Raw genomic sequence first — 14148 nt, 5'->3', positions numbered from 1 at the left:
TGTGCTTTTATTACTTTCTCTCTCTATTTTTTTGCATACCCAATGTCAATTTATTTTTTCAATGTACTTTAACTATTCTTATTTGTGTTTATTAATTCCCGTGAAAAATGCCCATAAGGGACTATCAAAAAGGGACGGAGGGAGTAGATTATATGCATGGACTACTAAAAAAGTATACCTTCGTTTTTTTTTTTTTTGTACTACCTCTGTTTCGTATTAGTTGCAACTTTGGAATATTTTATATCTCACAAATAATACCCCAAAGTTGTAACTAATAAGAAACGGAGGTGGCATGTTTTATTAGAGTATACTTCGCATTTACTAGCTCTTGTTTCTAAGAGAGATGAGTAAATGTAAGAATAAAGGTGTAGATAAAAAATTACTTCATACATACCTAAAGTTTTTTCTAATTTAGTGAAAAATTGTATTAATAAATTTATACAAAATAGTTGATTGGCTATCTTAATTCCAATATGTAACTTTTTTTTTTTTTGAGGGGAATTCCAATATGTAACTTGATATAAGCTAATATAAGGTTAGCTTATACTAGAGCTGTCAATTCGGGTATTCAAGTTGGGTTTGGGTCAGGTCAAATTAGGTCTCGGGTTAAGTTAGGATCAGGTTATGTCGGATCAATCTAGCTTCAGATCAGGTTCAGGTTTAGGTCGGGTAAATGTCAGTTCAAGTTATAATGGGTCATTCACCTTTTCGGATATAGGTCGGGTTCAATTCGAGTTAAAATCGGACCGGGTTTAATTTCAGGTTCGGGTTGTGTTGAGTCAGGTTTGGATGGGTTAACAAGATGGTACATTCGGGTTCCAGTTAGTGTTGAGTCGGGTTCTGGTTCAAGTTCAATTCTAATAAATACCGATGTGGCCAAGTTGAATTATATAATTACGTCTTCCATAATTTGATCAAGCATCATCAAGATTTTATTAAACCTATATACGAGTAATAGAGAACAAAAGTTATATAAGCTGAACAAAAGATTTTATTAAATCGGATTGAGGGTTTATTTACAGAATTAAACCAATATATAAGCTGAATAAAAGGTATATAAAATTTTATTAAACCCTCCATGACTCGGGTTCATGGTTTAATTGTGTCGGGTACTAGTTCAGGTTCGAATTGTTTTCGGGTCAAATAAATTAAATCGGTTGACGGTTACCATCAGGTCAGGCAGGTTCGTGTTCATGTCATAAAGTATTGGATCAAATGGGTTTTTGGTTAAGATCAGGTTACAGGTCACTAGTTTCACCCCATTGTTCGAGTACAGGTTGGGTTCAGATCTTTGTCCGTTAAGGTCGGGTTCATGGGTCGGGTCAGTTTTGACAGCTGTAGCTATAATCAACACTTTTTGAAGTAATTTTGAGGTTTCGGAGCCTGGTGGCAAAAATGTTGAGACCCTAGTGGATATATCTCGAGGTCATATAATGTCGTTTGAAACCATATATGATCAATATATGTTGTCATAAACGTATGTGGTAGGCTTGAGTTTACAAAATCAATGCAAGTTGTGAACGGTTAAAATGACCGTTTAAGGGCATATTGGATGGTTTCACCGACCCAATTGGACACCCAGAGGGTATTAGAGACCATGGTAAACCTCGGCAATTTTTAATTCCAGGCGAAAAAGGTCAAAAAAGTACAAAATTGAAGGCTATAATCCAAGCATTTTGAGGTTTTGGGGCCCAGTAGCGAAAAACCTTGAGACCCTAAGGGATACATCTCGGGGTCATATAATGCCGTTTGAAACCATATATGATCATTATATGTTGTCATAAACGTCCATGGAAGGCTTGGGTTTACGAAATCGGTACAAATTGCAAACGGGTAAAATGACCGTTTCAGGACATATTGGATGGTTCTACCGACCCAATTGGACTCCCGGAGGCTATTAGGTACCATGGTAAAAATCTCGGCAATTTTTATTTCTGGGATAAAAAAGGTCAAAAAATTACAAAAACGAAGGCTATAATCCACGTTTTTTGAGGAAATTTTGAGGTTTTGGGCCCGGTAGCGAAAAACCTTGAGACCTTAAGGGATACATCTCGAGGACATATAATGTCGTTTGAAACCATATATGATCATAATATGTTGTCAAAAACGTACGTAATAGGCTTGAATTTACGAAATCACTTCAAGTTGTGAACGGGTAAAATGACCGTTTAAGGGCATATTGGATGGTTCCACTGACCCAATTGGACTTCCGGAGGGTATTATGGACCATGGTAAACATCTCGGCAATTTTTATTCCCGGGCAAAAAAAAAGGTCAAAAAATTACAAAATTGAAGGCCATAATCCACGTTTTTTTAGGAAAATTTGAGATTTTGGGGCCCGGTGGCGAGAAGCCTTGTAACCCAAAGGGATACATCTCAGGGTCATATAATGCCGTTTGAAACCATATATGATCATTATATGTTGTGATAAACGTCCGTGGTAGGCTTGAGTTTACGAAATCATTTCAAGTTGTGAACGGGTAAAATGACCGTTAAAGGGCATATTGGACGGTTCCACTGACCTAATTTGACTCCCGGAAGATATTATGGACCATAGTAACCATCTCGGCAATTATTATTTTCGGGCGAAAAAAGGTCGAAAAATTACAAAATTGAAGGCTATAATCCACGCTTTTTGAGAAAATTTTGAGGTTTAGGGGCCTATGACGAAAAACCTTGAGACCCTAAGGGATACATCTCGGGGACATATATTGCCGTTTGAAACCATATATGATCATTATATGTTGTGATAAACGTCCGTGGTAGGCTTGAGTTTACGAAATCACTTCAAGTTGTGAACGAGTAGAATGACCGTTTAAGGGCATATTGGACGGTTCAACCGACCCAATTTGACTCCCGCAGGATATTAGGGACCATGGTAAATATCTCGGCATTTTTTATTTCCGAGCGAAAAAAGGTAAAAAAAAAGTACAAAATTGAAGGCTATGACCCACGTTTTTTGAGGAAAATTTGAGGTTTGGGGCCCGGTGGTGAAAATCCTCGAAACCCAAAGGGATACATCTCGGGGTTCATATAATGACTTTTGATGCCATATACGATCATTATATGTCGTGATAAACGTCCGTGATAGGCTTGAGTTTACTAAATCACTTCAAGTTGTGAACGGGTAAAATGACTGTTTAAGGGCATATTGGACCGTTTTACCGACTCAATTTGACTCCCAGAGGATATAAGGGACCATGGTAAACATCTCGACAATTTTTATTTACGGGCAAAAAAAGTTCAAAAAATTACAAAATTGAAGGCTATAATTCGCGCTTTTAAAATTTTGAGGTTTAGGGGCCTATGGCGAAAAGCCTTGAGACCCTAAGGGATACATCTCGGGGACATATAATGCCGTTTGAAACCATATATGATCATTATATGTTGTGATAAACGTCTGTGGTAGGCTTGATTTTACAAAATCACTTCAAGTTGTGAACGGGTTAAATGACCGTTTAAGGGCATATTGGACGGTTAAACCGACCCAATTTGACTCCCGGAGGATATTAGGGATCATGGTAAACATCTCGGTAATTTTAATTTTCGGGCGAAAAAAGGTCAAATAATTATAAAATTGAAGGCTATATAATCCACGCTTTTTGAGGAAAATTTGAGGTTTCGGGCCCGGTGGCGAATAACCTTGAAACCCTAAGGGATACATCTCGGGGACATATAATGCCGTTTGAAACCATATATGATTATTATATGTTGTGATAAACGTCCGTCGTAGGCTCGAGTTTACGAAATCACTTCAAGTTGAGAACGGGTAAAATGACCGTTTAAGGGCATATTGGATGGTTCCACCGACCCAATTGGACTCTTGGAGGGTATTAAGGACCATGGTAAACATCTCGGCAATTTTTATTGCCTGGGGAAAAAAGGTCGAAAAATTACAAAATTGAAGGGTATAATCCACGCTTTTTAAGAAAATTTTGAGGTTTTGGAGCCTGGATATGAGTAATATGGATCTAAAGGTATACAAGCTGAATCAGATTGTGGGTTTACAGATTTGTACCAGTATATAAGTTGAACAAAAGGCACATAAATTTTATTAAACCTTCCATGACTCGGGTACAGGTTCTAATTTGGTAGGGTACTAGTTCGGGTTCAGATTGTTGTTGGGTCGGATTAAATCGGTTGACGGTTACTCTTAGGTTGGGAGCAGGTTCGGGTTCAAGTCAAAAAGTTTTAGATCAAATCGATTGTCGATTAACATATGGTCAGGTTCAGGTCGGGTTACAGGTCACTAGTTTCACCCCATTGCCCGGGTACACGTTGGGTTCAAATCATTGCCGGTTCATGGCGAGTTCTCGGGTCGGGTCAGTTTTTGACAACTCTAACTTATACTCAATCAATTAATAAAATGCTACACTACATCGAAGTTTATTATAATTTTTTTTCAGTTCTTCTAGTAACGTTACCTATCTTAATTCTACTACGAGGAGGGTCCGTTGACCAATTTTTTCCGGCAAAAAATAATCACGACAAAATTAATAATATTCACTAGATAGTGATAGATTGTACTCGCGCGCTCACGCTAATTATCAGTCAAGGCATGGCGGATTAAAAAAACAATACTCGTATCATACTAAAGCATATAATATAATAGTAGAATCCGATTAAAATAACAAATTTCGTCAAGTCCAAAAGAAAATAAATGGTAGCAAGGTAGAAATTCAAAGAGATTCTGCATTGACATTACACATCGTTCCAAAAAAAAAACATAACCAAAATTAACCAAAAATTGGTTACTGATGCACCTCAAACCTCTATCCACGCTACGGTAAACAACTCATCAGACATCACCAATTCACCATCCAGCAGACGTCTCAGTCAGATCTCTGCAAATAAATTAACCAAAAAAATAAATTAAAAAAAAAAAAAAAATGTAATAGAAATACATTGATTAAATTCTTGTCAAAAAAATTACATTGATTGAATATTAAATAACCTTTTTTCCCTTTAGTAATTTTGCCCCGATTTTCCAAACCCCACCGTCAGTCTCAGCTTCCAATTCTCCAGACAGCGATTCCATACGAATAAGCTCCCAAATTACGTACACAGAAACTGCAGCAATATAAACATTATTAAATGTGCACTTCTTATAGAAGTATTGTACCCATGACTCCGACTTATCAGGGTCAGGAGACTCAGAACGACGACCCCGCTCTTTGCCGGAAGAACTAGAAGGCTTTTGATCACCACCCAACACCGGTTTCTTAGCTCTGCTGAAACACTTAACGACCTCACCAGCACCAGCAAAATGTGCATCAACATATTGTTCCATTTCATCGGCGGAAATATCTTCCTCAAGAAAAATAAGGTATACTTCGCCATCGGGAGACGCCTGCAATACATCGGGACTGTCAGATGATCTATCGGTAACGTAGAAGGTTACTGGTGTTTTCATTATGAGATGAAGAAACTGTTAATGGCGGTTTTAGAGAGAGAGAGAGAGAGAGAGAGAGAGTGTGTTTGTGTGTGGAAGGGAAGAGGGAGTGAGGGGGTGCAAAGGGGATTAATCCAGGGAAAAAAAGGAGAGTTTGTTACGTTGGTTTTTTTTATTTTTTTTTATTTGTTTTTTTAATACGTGGTAAAAGAATAAAAGGAATAATGTGGAAAGTGAAAGGAGTATGAGATTTTTTTATTACCATGTTACATTTCGAATTTTCAAGCCAGGCCCACACTAGCTGACTTACCATTACATATTTACATGGCCTTATAAAACATGAACTTATTACCATCTTACATTTTAAATTTTCAAGCTAACCTAGGTAACTTACCATTCCCAGTCCCTCAGCAAGACAAATATAACATTGAAGCAACATCACAGCTGGTGGGATGCGGTAATCCTTTGAATCCATCCCCGAATATCTTTTCTTCTTCCCTTTTCGTTTAGCTGCTAAATTAGGATACAAATGTCAACTGCAATGGGAATTGTTTATACAAATGTCAACATAACACCTTTTCGTTTAGCTGCTAAACAATAAACGTATATTGTTTATCCTAAAGGTCTTAACAATTAGTGCCTTTAGGATAACCAATAAACATAGCAAGAGTATATAGTCACCATTTGTAAAGGTTATAATTTAGGCTAATAATAGCAATTTCTAGATTTTATGTATCCACACTTATTTTAATTTCCCAAAAAAAAATAAAAATAAAGGGATGCATGATATATAGTTGGCTATCCTGAAGCATTCTCCAAATTTTGATATCAACTACGTGTACAAGCAAGCAAGCAACTCCTCCGTGCTGCCTTGGGAAGATTTGGCATCTCTATGTCATTTCAAGTGGTAAATCCCAATCCAGGATACTAACCTTGCTCCCCCAGTGTGATGATTTGATGAATCAATGTAAACTTTTAAGACTCTAGCATTACTATGACATTTTTTGGAGAAAAGCCTCTACTATTAGTTTTCAGCATGACACTGTACCAAATAATAAGCATCAGTCTCTCAGCTTGTCAGGTAATTTAGCCACACCATACTTCATAAGTTTGAAATCTCACAATAAGAAACTGCATTCCAAATAATAGACCTTCGGAGTCATCTTAAGGTTCATACATATACTTTATATAATGCGACATAAGGATCTAATATTCTCTAATGTGATTAATTTGATCTGCAACTTAATTTGAAATTGCTCTCCTGACTCATATCACAATACATTATGGGTGGTTATGTCCGTCTTATGCAAGCATTCACTAAGTTGACTACTTCCTCGGTTATCATTACTCCATATCATGCATGCATCCTTCAGGTTTTCATCGAGAATTTTGCCAAATAAGGGGACAGAGCACTGTAAACAAGTAAATACTCTCTTTACCCTTCACCACACAGCACAGTAGGTCAGAATCATGTAAACTTATAACGAGTGCAGCAAGTATTACTTCATTGTGCTAACGAGTGGAGCAAGTATTACTTAATTGTGCTAATCAAGCAGAGAAAAGAAGGCATTAATAAGCAACAAAAATTGTCATCCAAATAGATAGAGCAAAAGAGATGTTTAGTGGCATTAGTGCTTTACTTCATGTGCGCAAGCCTCTGAAACAACAGATATGACAACGTTGCAAGTTGCACGAAATAATCTGCAAAAAGAATGTAACAGGGGATGTGATGAGGTACGATCAAGCCGCATAAGGTAGATGCAAGAAAAGACAGTTTGTGCCAGTGAGTGCCCCTTATGCCACGTAGCCTGCCATTATACAAGGACAAGGACAGGTATCAAACAGATGGAAATATAGCATGCACTAGTCCATATACTAAAAGCCCAAGCCACATTGAGTGTACCTCACAAGCAAGGAGGTGATCCATAATATCTAGAATGCATATAACATCCATAGTTTTATCAAAACTTAGCGGAACTGGAGCCGCACCACTCTCTATGGCCTCGTCAACAGAATGATATCTGCCATTATCCATGCCCGAATCCATCTTTGGGTCCATTATCTAACAAAAGAAATACAGAAAGGTATTCTTTTCAGTTAAAGGATTCCACAGTAAAAAAAAAATGAAGAAACCGCACATCAGCTATAGGCCTCCTTAATGATAAAATTTACAATACTGATTGCTGTAATATCTACACAAACCAACCACTCCCTGATTCAATCAATAACAATCGATGCCACATGTTAAAGGAGCTCAACAAGAAAACTTCAAAAAGTTACAAGCAGGCCTCCCTCTAAATATCGAAAAATTGAAGCATTGAACTTGAAATGCAGTCTACAAGAAGCTCCCCAAGGGAAAGCAGTATGCAGGTAATAAGTACTAATAAAGCCTAGGTGCATCACTATAGGTCAACAATATTGACAAACAATGTCTTCGTATTATTGTGAAATGAATACTGTTGCCATACAATGTCTTCATATTTGTGAAATAATCGATATATTAACAAACAACGCCATCGTATTATTGCAACATACTACGTATGTCAAGACTCAAGATCAATATCATAATCAAGACAATAGTTGCCAACATAAAAGAACAAACTTGAGACAAGTATGAGTACCTCTAAAGCCGACATGGCGGCAAATAGACTAAAATTATCGCCATGTATCAGCTCGCCGTCACAAAGCTCTGCCATACACAATTACACATACAAAATTTAGCATTAAAATAAAAGAAAACATTAATTTCACCGTAACACTAAAAAATTCTAACATTAAACCAAATAATTAACGAATTAAGCACCAAAATAACAACAATAACATAATAATCACTTCTATGATTCCACATTTTCAGCTAAACCATACAATATAATCAATCAATTCAAAATAATCAAAGATCTTTCACAACGACAAAATTAATTCGATAAAGTTTATAATCAAATTACGGTCTGAAAATCAATAAATAAAGCAGAAATGCAACAATGAAGGATCTTAATTGAATAAAGAGAAGAAAAAACCATTGCAGGCTGAAGAAGATGATTGGAAACGTTCGTCCAAACAGTTCCGTCGCCGGAAGGTATCGCAGCCGCAGCAGACGCCGTCGTCGTAGTCGGAACATTGAAACCTCGATCGTCCGCCATTGAAGACGAAAGAGGAAGGAATTAGGTTAGGAGGAGAGAGAAAAATTGAAGAACAAAAATGGCGGTCTCAGTTGTTGATATCCAAATATGATTTGAAAATTTCGGATAGCCGAAGATATCGGATATTCGAATATTCAAAATTTTCGGATTAGATGATTCGGATATCTATTATCCAATATTAAGTAAAATTGTTATGATTATTTAATAAATGTCACTAATTCTAGGGTTTAAATCCTCTGTCCCATCTATTATCCAATATTAAGTAAAATTGTTATGATTATTTAATAAATGTCACTAATTCTAGGGTTTAAATCCTCTGTCCCATTTTTCATGTTCCATTTGTGTTCCACTTAATCTCATTAGTTGTAATAATTACACGGTCCCACTTCTCAAATTTTAAAAGGCAAATAAATATTTTAAGAACCAATCATATTTAGTGAAACACCAGTGGGACACAAATTATGGGACATATGATTTTCTCCCCTAATTCTACCGTTTTTTATCGCTTAGTTGTACAACATATTTTATCAAAAATAGTAGTCCTTTTGCAATAAATATTACTCCGTATCATCAAATATATTAAGAATATTATAATAAGTTAATAATACAAGGTTAGTTTTATATGAACAATTTAAAATTTTTTACATATATTTCACTAGTTAGGCTTTATATTTCGGATATCTTTCGGATATCGGATATTCGAAATTTTGAAAATAAATATCCAAATTTGCATCCGATATCCGCTTTTTCGGATCGGATGTCCGATCCAAAATGAAAACTCGGATCGGTTGCGGATCGAATTTTCGGATTCTCGAATAGTTTTGTACAGGCCTATTGCTAGGTAGTACAAGTAATTTTATTTCAGTTGGTACTTGGAAGGGTTTTGGACTTTTGGTTTTGGGGGAATTTTTCGTTTTTTTATTTATTTATTTATTTATTATTATTATTATTATTATTATTATTATTATTATTATTATTATTTTACCAGAGTAAAAGAACAAATTTGTCCCTATAAAACTAATCGAGTAATTCCTGTGATACTGATTGAGCAACTCCTGTAGTACTGACGAATTAATCCATGTAATATTTACTGAGTAACCCATATAGATGGAGATAATTGTATATTAGAGATGGGATCGAGTGATTAAAGTATAAGCTAAACTAAAATTTAATTGATCACATTGAACCTAATGAGAATGAGGATTTGTGTGATTGGTATAGATTGAAATTTCATGATGATGTAACCTAAACTTAAGGAATTAGATGTATGGATCGGATGATCAATAATAAATAATGATCCAAATTCAGATGACTCAAATGCAATTATGTATTCCATAACAAATATATAAACATATATACTTAATTATGATACACAATGGAGGAGAGTTTGACTACATATACGCCTACTATGGTTCTGTACTAATACAATTTTGGTATTAAACTGTTAGTAGCCTACTAGCATATATTATGTGTCTTCCATCTTGCATCTTCCCTTTTAATTTCAATGTATGTGGGATAATTAATTTTGACTTACCTTAAAATAAAGTTACTATCTTTGTGACTAGTTACTATTTTTGAATTACTTGAAACTTATATTTCTAAACTTAGTAAACTTAAATAGATGAACTTTTGACTAGTTAATACTTTTAAATTACTTGAAACTTATATTTCTAACTTGGGCCCCGTTCTTTAAAGCTGCTATGCTCTGCTCTGCTCTGTTGAGCCCTGCTCTGCTTAAATTAAATCTGCTCTGCTCGGCTCTATTTTCAAATAATAATTAATAATAACAACAACAATGATTAATATTCAATAATAATATTAATATTGTATTGATGATAATAATTTATTATTTTGAATAATTATAATAATTATTAATATTAAAAATAATTTTAATATTTATTAATATTAATAATAATTAATATTTATTAATCTATAATAATTAATAAAAATAATTATCAATAATAATATTTAATAATTCAAACTATTAAGAATTAATATTTAATAATATTATTAATTAATAATTTCTTATGGTTATAACAATTCTTTCAAATAAATAATAATAATAATAATAATAATAATAATAAATAATCATAATGACAATTAATAACAATTTCTTTTATAAACATTTGATATTGGAATCACAATATGTAGAAACATTTTATGTGGGTATTGATGGTTAGTTCATAGAGTTAAATTAATTTTCAAATCTTTCCATAAAATTTAAGAATTAAAAAAAGAGGTTGTTTTCAAGTAGTACTTTGTATATTATTATTATTTTAGGGTTCAAAATATACGATTAGGTTAAATTTATAAGTAAAATCATTATTACTCATTAAATCATTATATTTTAAAATTTTTGTGAAATAAATATAAGTAAACCGTTGTCTTTTATCTTTTGACTAATAATGATAATGATAATGATAAGGATGATGATAATAATAATAATAATAATAATAATAATAATAATAATAATAATAATAATAATAATAATAATAACAATGATAATAACAACAATAACAACAACAACAACAACAACAACAACAACAACATTAATAATAATAACATTAACAATAGTATTAATAACAAATGTTGAAATCTGCTCTGCTCTGCTCGGCTCGGCTCTGCTATGCTATTCTGAAATCTGCTCTGCTCGGCTCGGCTCTGCTATGCTATTCTGAAATCTGCTCTGCTCTGCTGAAATTTAATCTGCTCTGCTCTGCTGACCCCTGCTCTACTTTGCTTTGCTCTGCCCAGAAGCTCAAAAGAACAGGGCCTTAGTAAAGTTAGATGAACTTTTGAATATAATGTATTAAAAATGCTATCTTCTTGTATTTGATGGGAATCTATAATCCCGTATACCAAAATAGTGCATTAAATGGTTGTTTGTCCCAAAAGTGTTTTCAAAGCGCATATTCTTTATAGTGTATTCATCGATTAGTAATGTAAGGTTCGTTGTGTTTTGCACCCTTTTTAATTTCAATATTGACATTTGTCTACTCAATAGACTTAAAATTAAATGTCAATATACATACTGTTGCCATGACAATAATTCTAATTCCATTCAAAAAAATAAAAAATCAAATTTGCATGAATAATATACATTAATACAAATTTTTTACAATTGGTGATGTTTGATGATTTTTCAAAAATATTATTGATATGGTAATCTTAGATCAAGCCTCCTTAACCATATAGAATGTAACATCATATGAATTAAGTCAAACGGCTTAGAAGGCCTATTCACTAGTGGAAAAAAGGCCATCCGTAACGGGCAAAAAGGGCCCATCCGTAACGGACAACGTCCGTTACGTATGCGGCCGTTACGGATGGCCATTATTATTCGTAACGGGCACCGTCCGTTACGAATAACTACTTATTCGTAACGGGCACTTACATTGTCCGTTACGAATAAGTAGTTATTCGTAACGGGCATTTATTTTGCCCGTTACGAAACCCATTATTCGTAACAGGCATTACATCTGCCCGTTACGAATAGTGTTTAATGCAATTAAAAAAATATCCAGCACGTGCTAGCACATGCTGGATCATTTTATCAAATAATGAGATAATTTTTTTTTACACAAATATAATACAGAGATAATTTTTTTTTTATCTTTTTATTTCACAAGTATAATACACAATTAATATACTAAAAAATACATCTAACTTTTTTTTCTCAAAAAAAAAAACAAATACATCAACTTTTGCTTCAAAAAAAAAAAATACATCAACTTGTCATATAATGTCGCAAGTTTCTTAAGACTAAGACTAATAAAAGAGCAAAAAGAGCAAAAAAATCGTAATTGGAATAAAAACAAGTTTTTTCCCCGTCTTTAAGCTCCCTTGTGTAGATATTATATGCTCCACCTACATTCAATAATTTCAACAAACCAAAATTAACATAATTGAAAAAATTATAACAGGAAAATTGGGCTTCATTAGACAACATTCTTTATAATTAAAGTGCAGCTTCCATAAGATGTTACGAGTTGCTAGCCACATGAACCGTAACGAACCTGATGAATCCCACTTTCATGCTTAAAAGCATTAGCTCCAACTATAGCCTTGTGAGGCTGTACAAGCAGTCCTGAATACTCCGCCACCTAAAAAAATAAAAATGGGAGAATTAAAACTATATGCAAGCTGCCTTGCACCTGCACTTCCAATGAAGCATTTCCAGCTCTTTCACCAATTCCGTTAATTGTTACCTCCAACTGCCTTGCACCTGCACATGCTCCCTGAATTTCAATACAATGTGAGGTCTTTTCTTTTACTATGTGTTCCGGGTAAGTTCCGATACCGAGATTCCTTGGGGTTGGTAAAGGTTTACCGTCCAATACGATACCTGCACAGTCAACACAGATGATCTAGCCCGGGGGTTATCCGGGAACAACCACTCCGATGCTAAAGTTAGTAACCTGAGGAGGAAGGTTTTAAGAGAGAGAAAGAGTGTATATAGAGAGAGAAAGAGAGATTGTACCTTTGAACAGGAAAATGTGGCTGGGTATATATAGAGGGATAACCAAGCAGGTGCCACATATCCCTATAGGTGGCGCACCGACCTTGTAGGTGGCAGGTGCCTGCGTGGTTTTAAGCTGCTCTCCACGTGGCCGAGAAACCGGCTTCAATATTAAGGTGTTTATCGGCCTAATGGCGACGCTGTCGGTACCATCCCGTACAACTAGCCCCCCAAGTGGGGATGTTGGACAAGTAGTCAACGTTCGCACTTTAACCGCAAAATGCGTATTTGCAGAATTTAAAACTTTCTTCTGGCTTCCTAAATGAAGCATAGTAATTAACGCTATGCTCAATACTAAAAATAAGTGCTGCGGATAAAAAATCTACGATTTACCAGTAAGTTGAGCAAAAAACCGATAGTACTTACGCTTAATACGAAAATAAGTGTTGGAGATAAAAAATCTCCGATTTATCCCCAAAGTGAGCAGATTACCGATAGGAAGCTGCTCAGTATAAAGACAAGTGTTGGAGATAAATAATTTCCGATTTATCCCCAAAGTGAGCAGATTACCGATAGGAAGCTTTGTGTAATGTTGTATTTGGAAATTTTTATGGGCGGGGAAAATTGAAAATAAGCAAAAAGTACAGGGGCACGTGTCAGAAGTCTACCGATATTTGATGAAGAGGTGCTTTAATCCTGGTCGTTGGATTTCATGCACCAAACGTCAAATCAAATTACTGTTCCTATGGGGTATAAATAAGGAATACGAACAGTTCCCATTTCATCTTTCCTTTGCGAAAAATTTCTCAAAAAACTCCCAAAAATTTTCTCAAAAATTCCCAAAAAGTTTCCCAAAAAATTGCTCTGTTGCTACTCCAAGTGATTTTTGGTGCGAAGATTTTCTTGGGTCATACGTTGGTAAACGGAATTTAGCTACTTTGAAGACTTAGTTCCTCCACCGTACTTTTGCGATTTATTGAAGTTGTTCGCTTCGGGTAGAGGTAAAAAACTTTGAACTTCTCTTTTTAATTTTATTGTTCGATGTTTGTGACTTGTATGTAGTGGGTTTTGATGTTCATGTGTGTGTTGAGTGGTTATGCGTGATTCTATAAAAAATTCTATTGCGGGTGAGGCCTGTGAGGCTGACCCGTTTGTGC

General features: G+C 34.8%; 1 protein-coding gene across 1 annotated transcript; it reads right to left on the bottom strand.

Moving 5' to 3' along the window:
• Positions 1–4592: 4592 nt before the first annotated feature.
• Positions 4593–7505, bottom strand: LOC145609443 (uncharacterized). Its single transcript, XM_081664929.1, has 5 exons — positions 7296–7505; positions 7033–7200; positions 5787–5902; positions 4955–5350; positions 4593–4844 (listed from the first exon to the last, which is right to left on the bottom strand). The coding sequence occupies exons 3-5, from the start codon at positions 5865–5867 to the stop codon at positions 4833–4835; spliced, it is 489 nt and encodes a 162-aa protein (XP_081521055.1). The 5' UTR covers positions 5868–5902; positions 7033–7200; positions 7296–7505; the 3' UTR covers positions 4593–4832.
• Between the last annotated feature and the right edge of the window lie 6643 nt (positions 7506–14148).

This window comes from Chenopodium album, chromosome 23 (genome assembly GCF_948465745.1).
Source record: "Chenopodium album chromosome 23, dcCheAlbu1.1, whole genome shotgun sequence".
Taxonomy (NCBI): Eukaryota; Viridiplantae; Streptophyta; class Magnoliopsida; order Caryophyllales; family Amaranthaceae; genus Chenopodium; species Chenopodium album.
The sequence above is the reverse complement of the archived record's forward strand: the minus strand, read 5'-3'. Positions and strand labels throughout refer to the sequence as shown.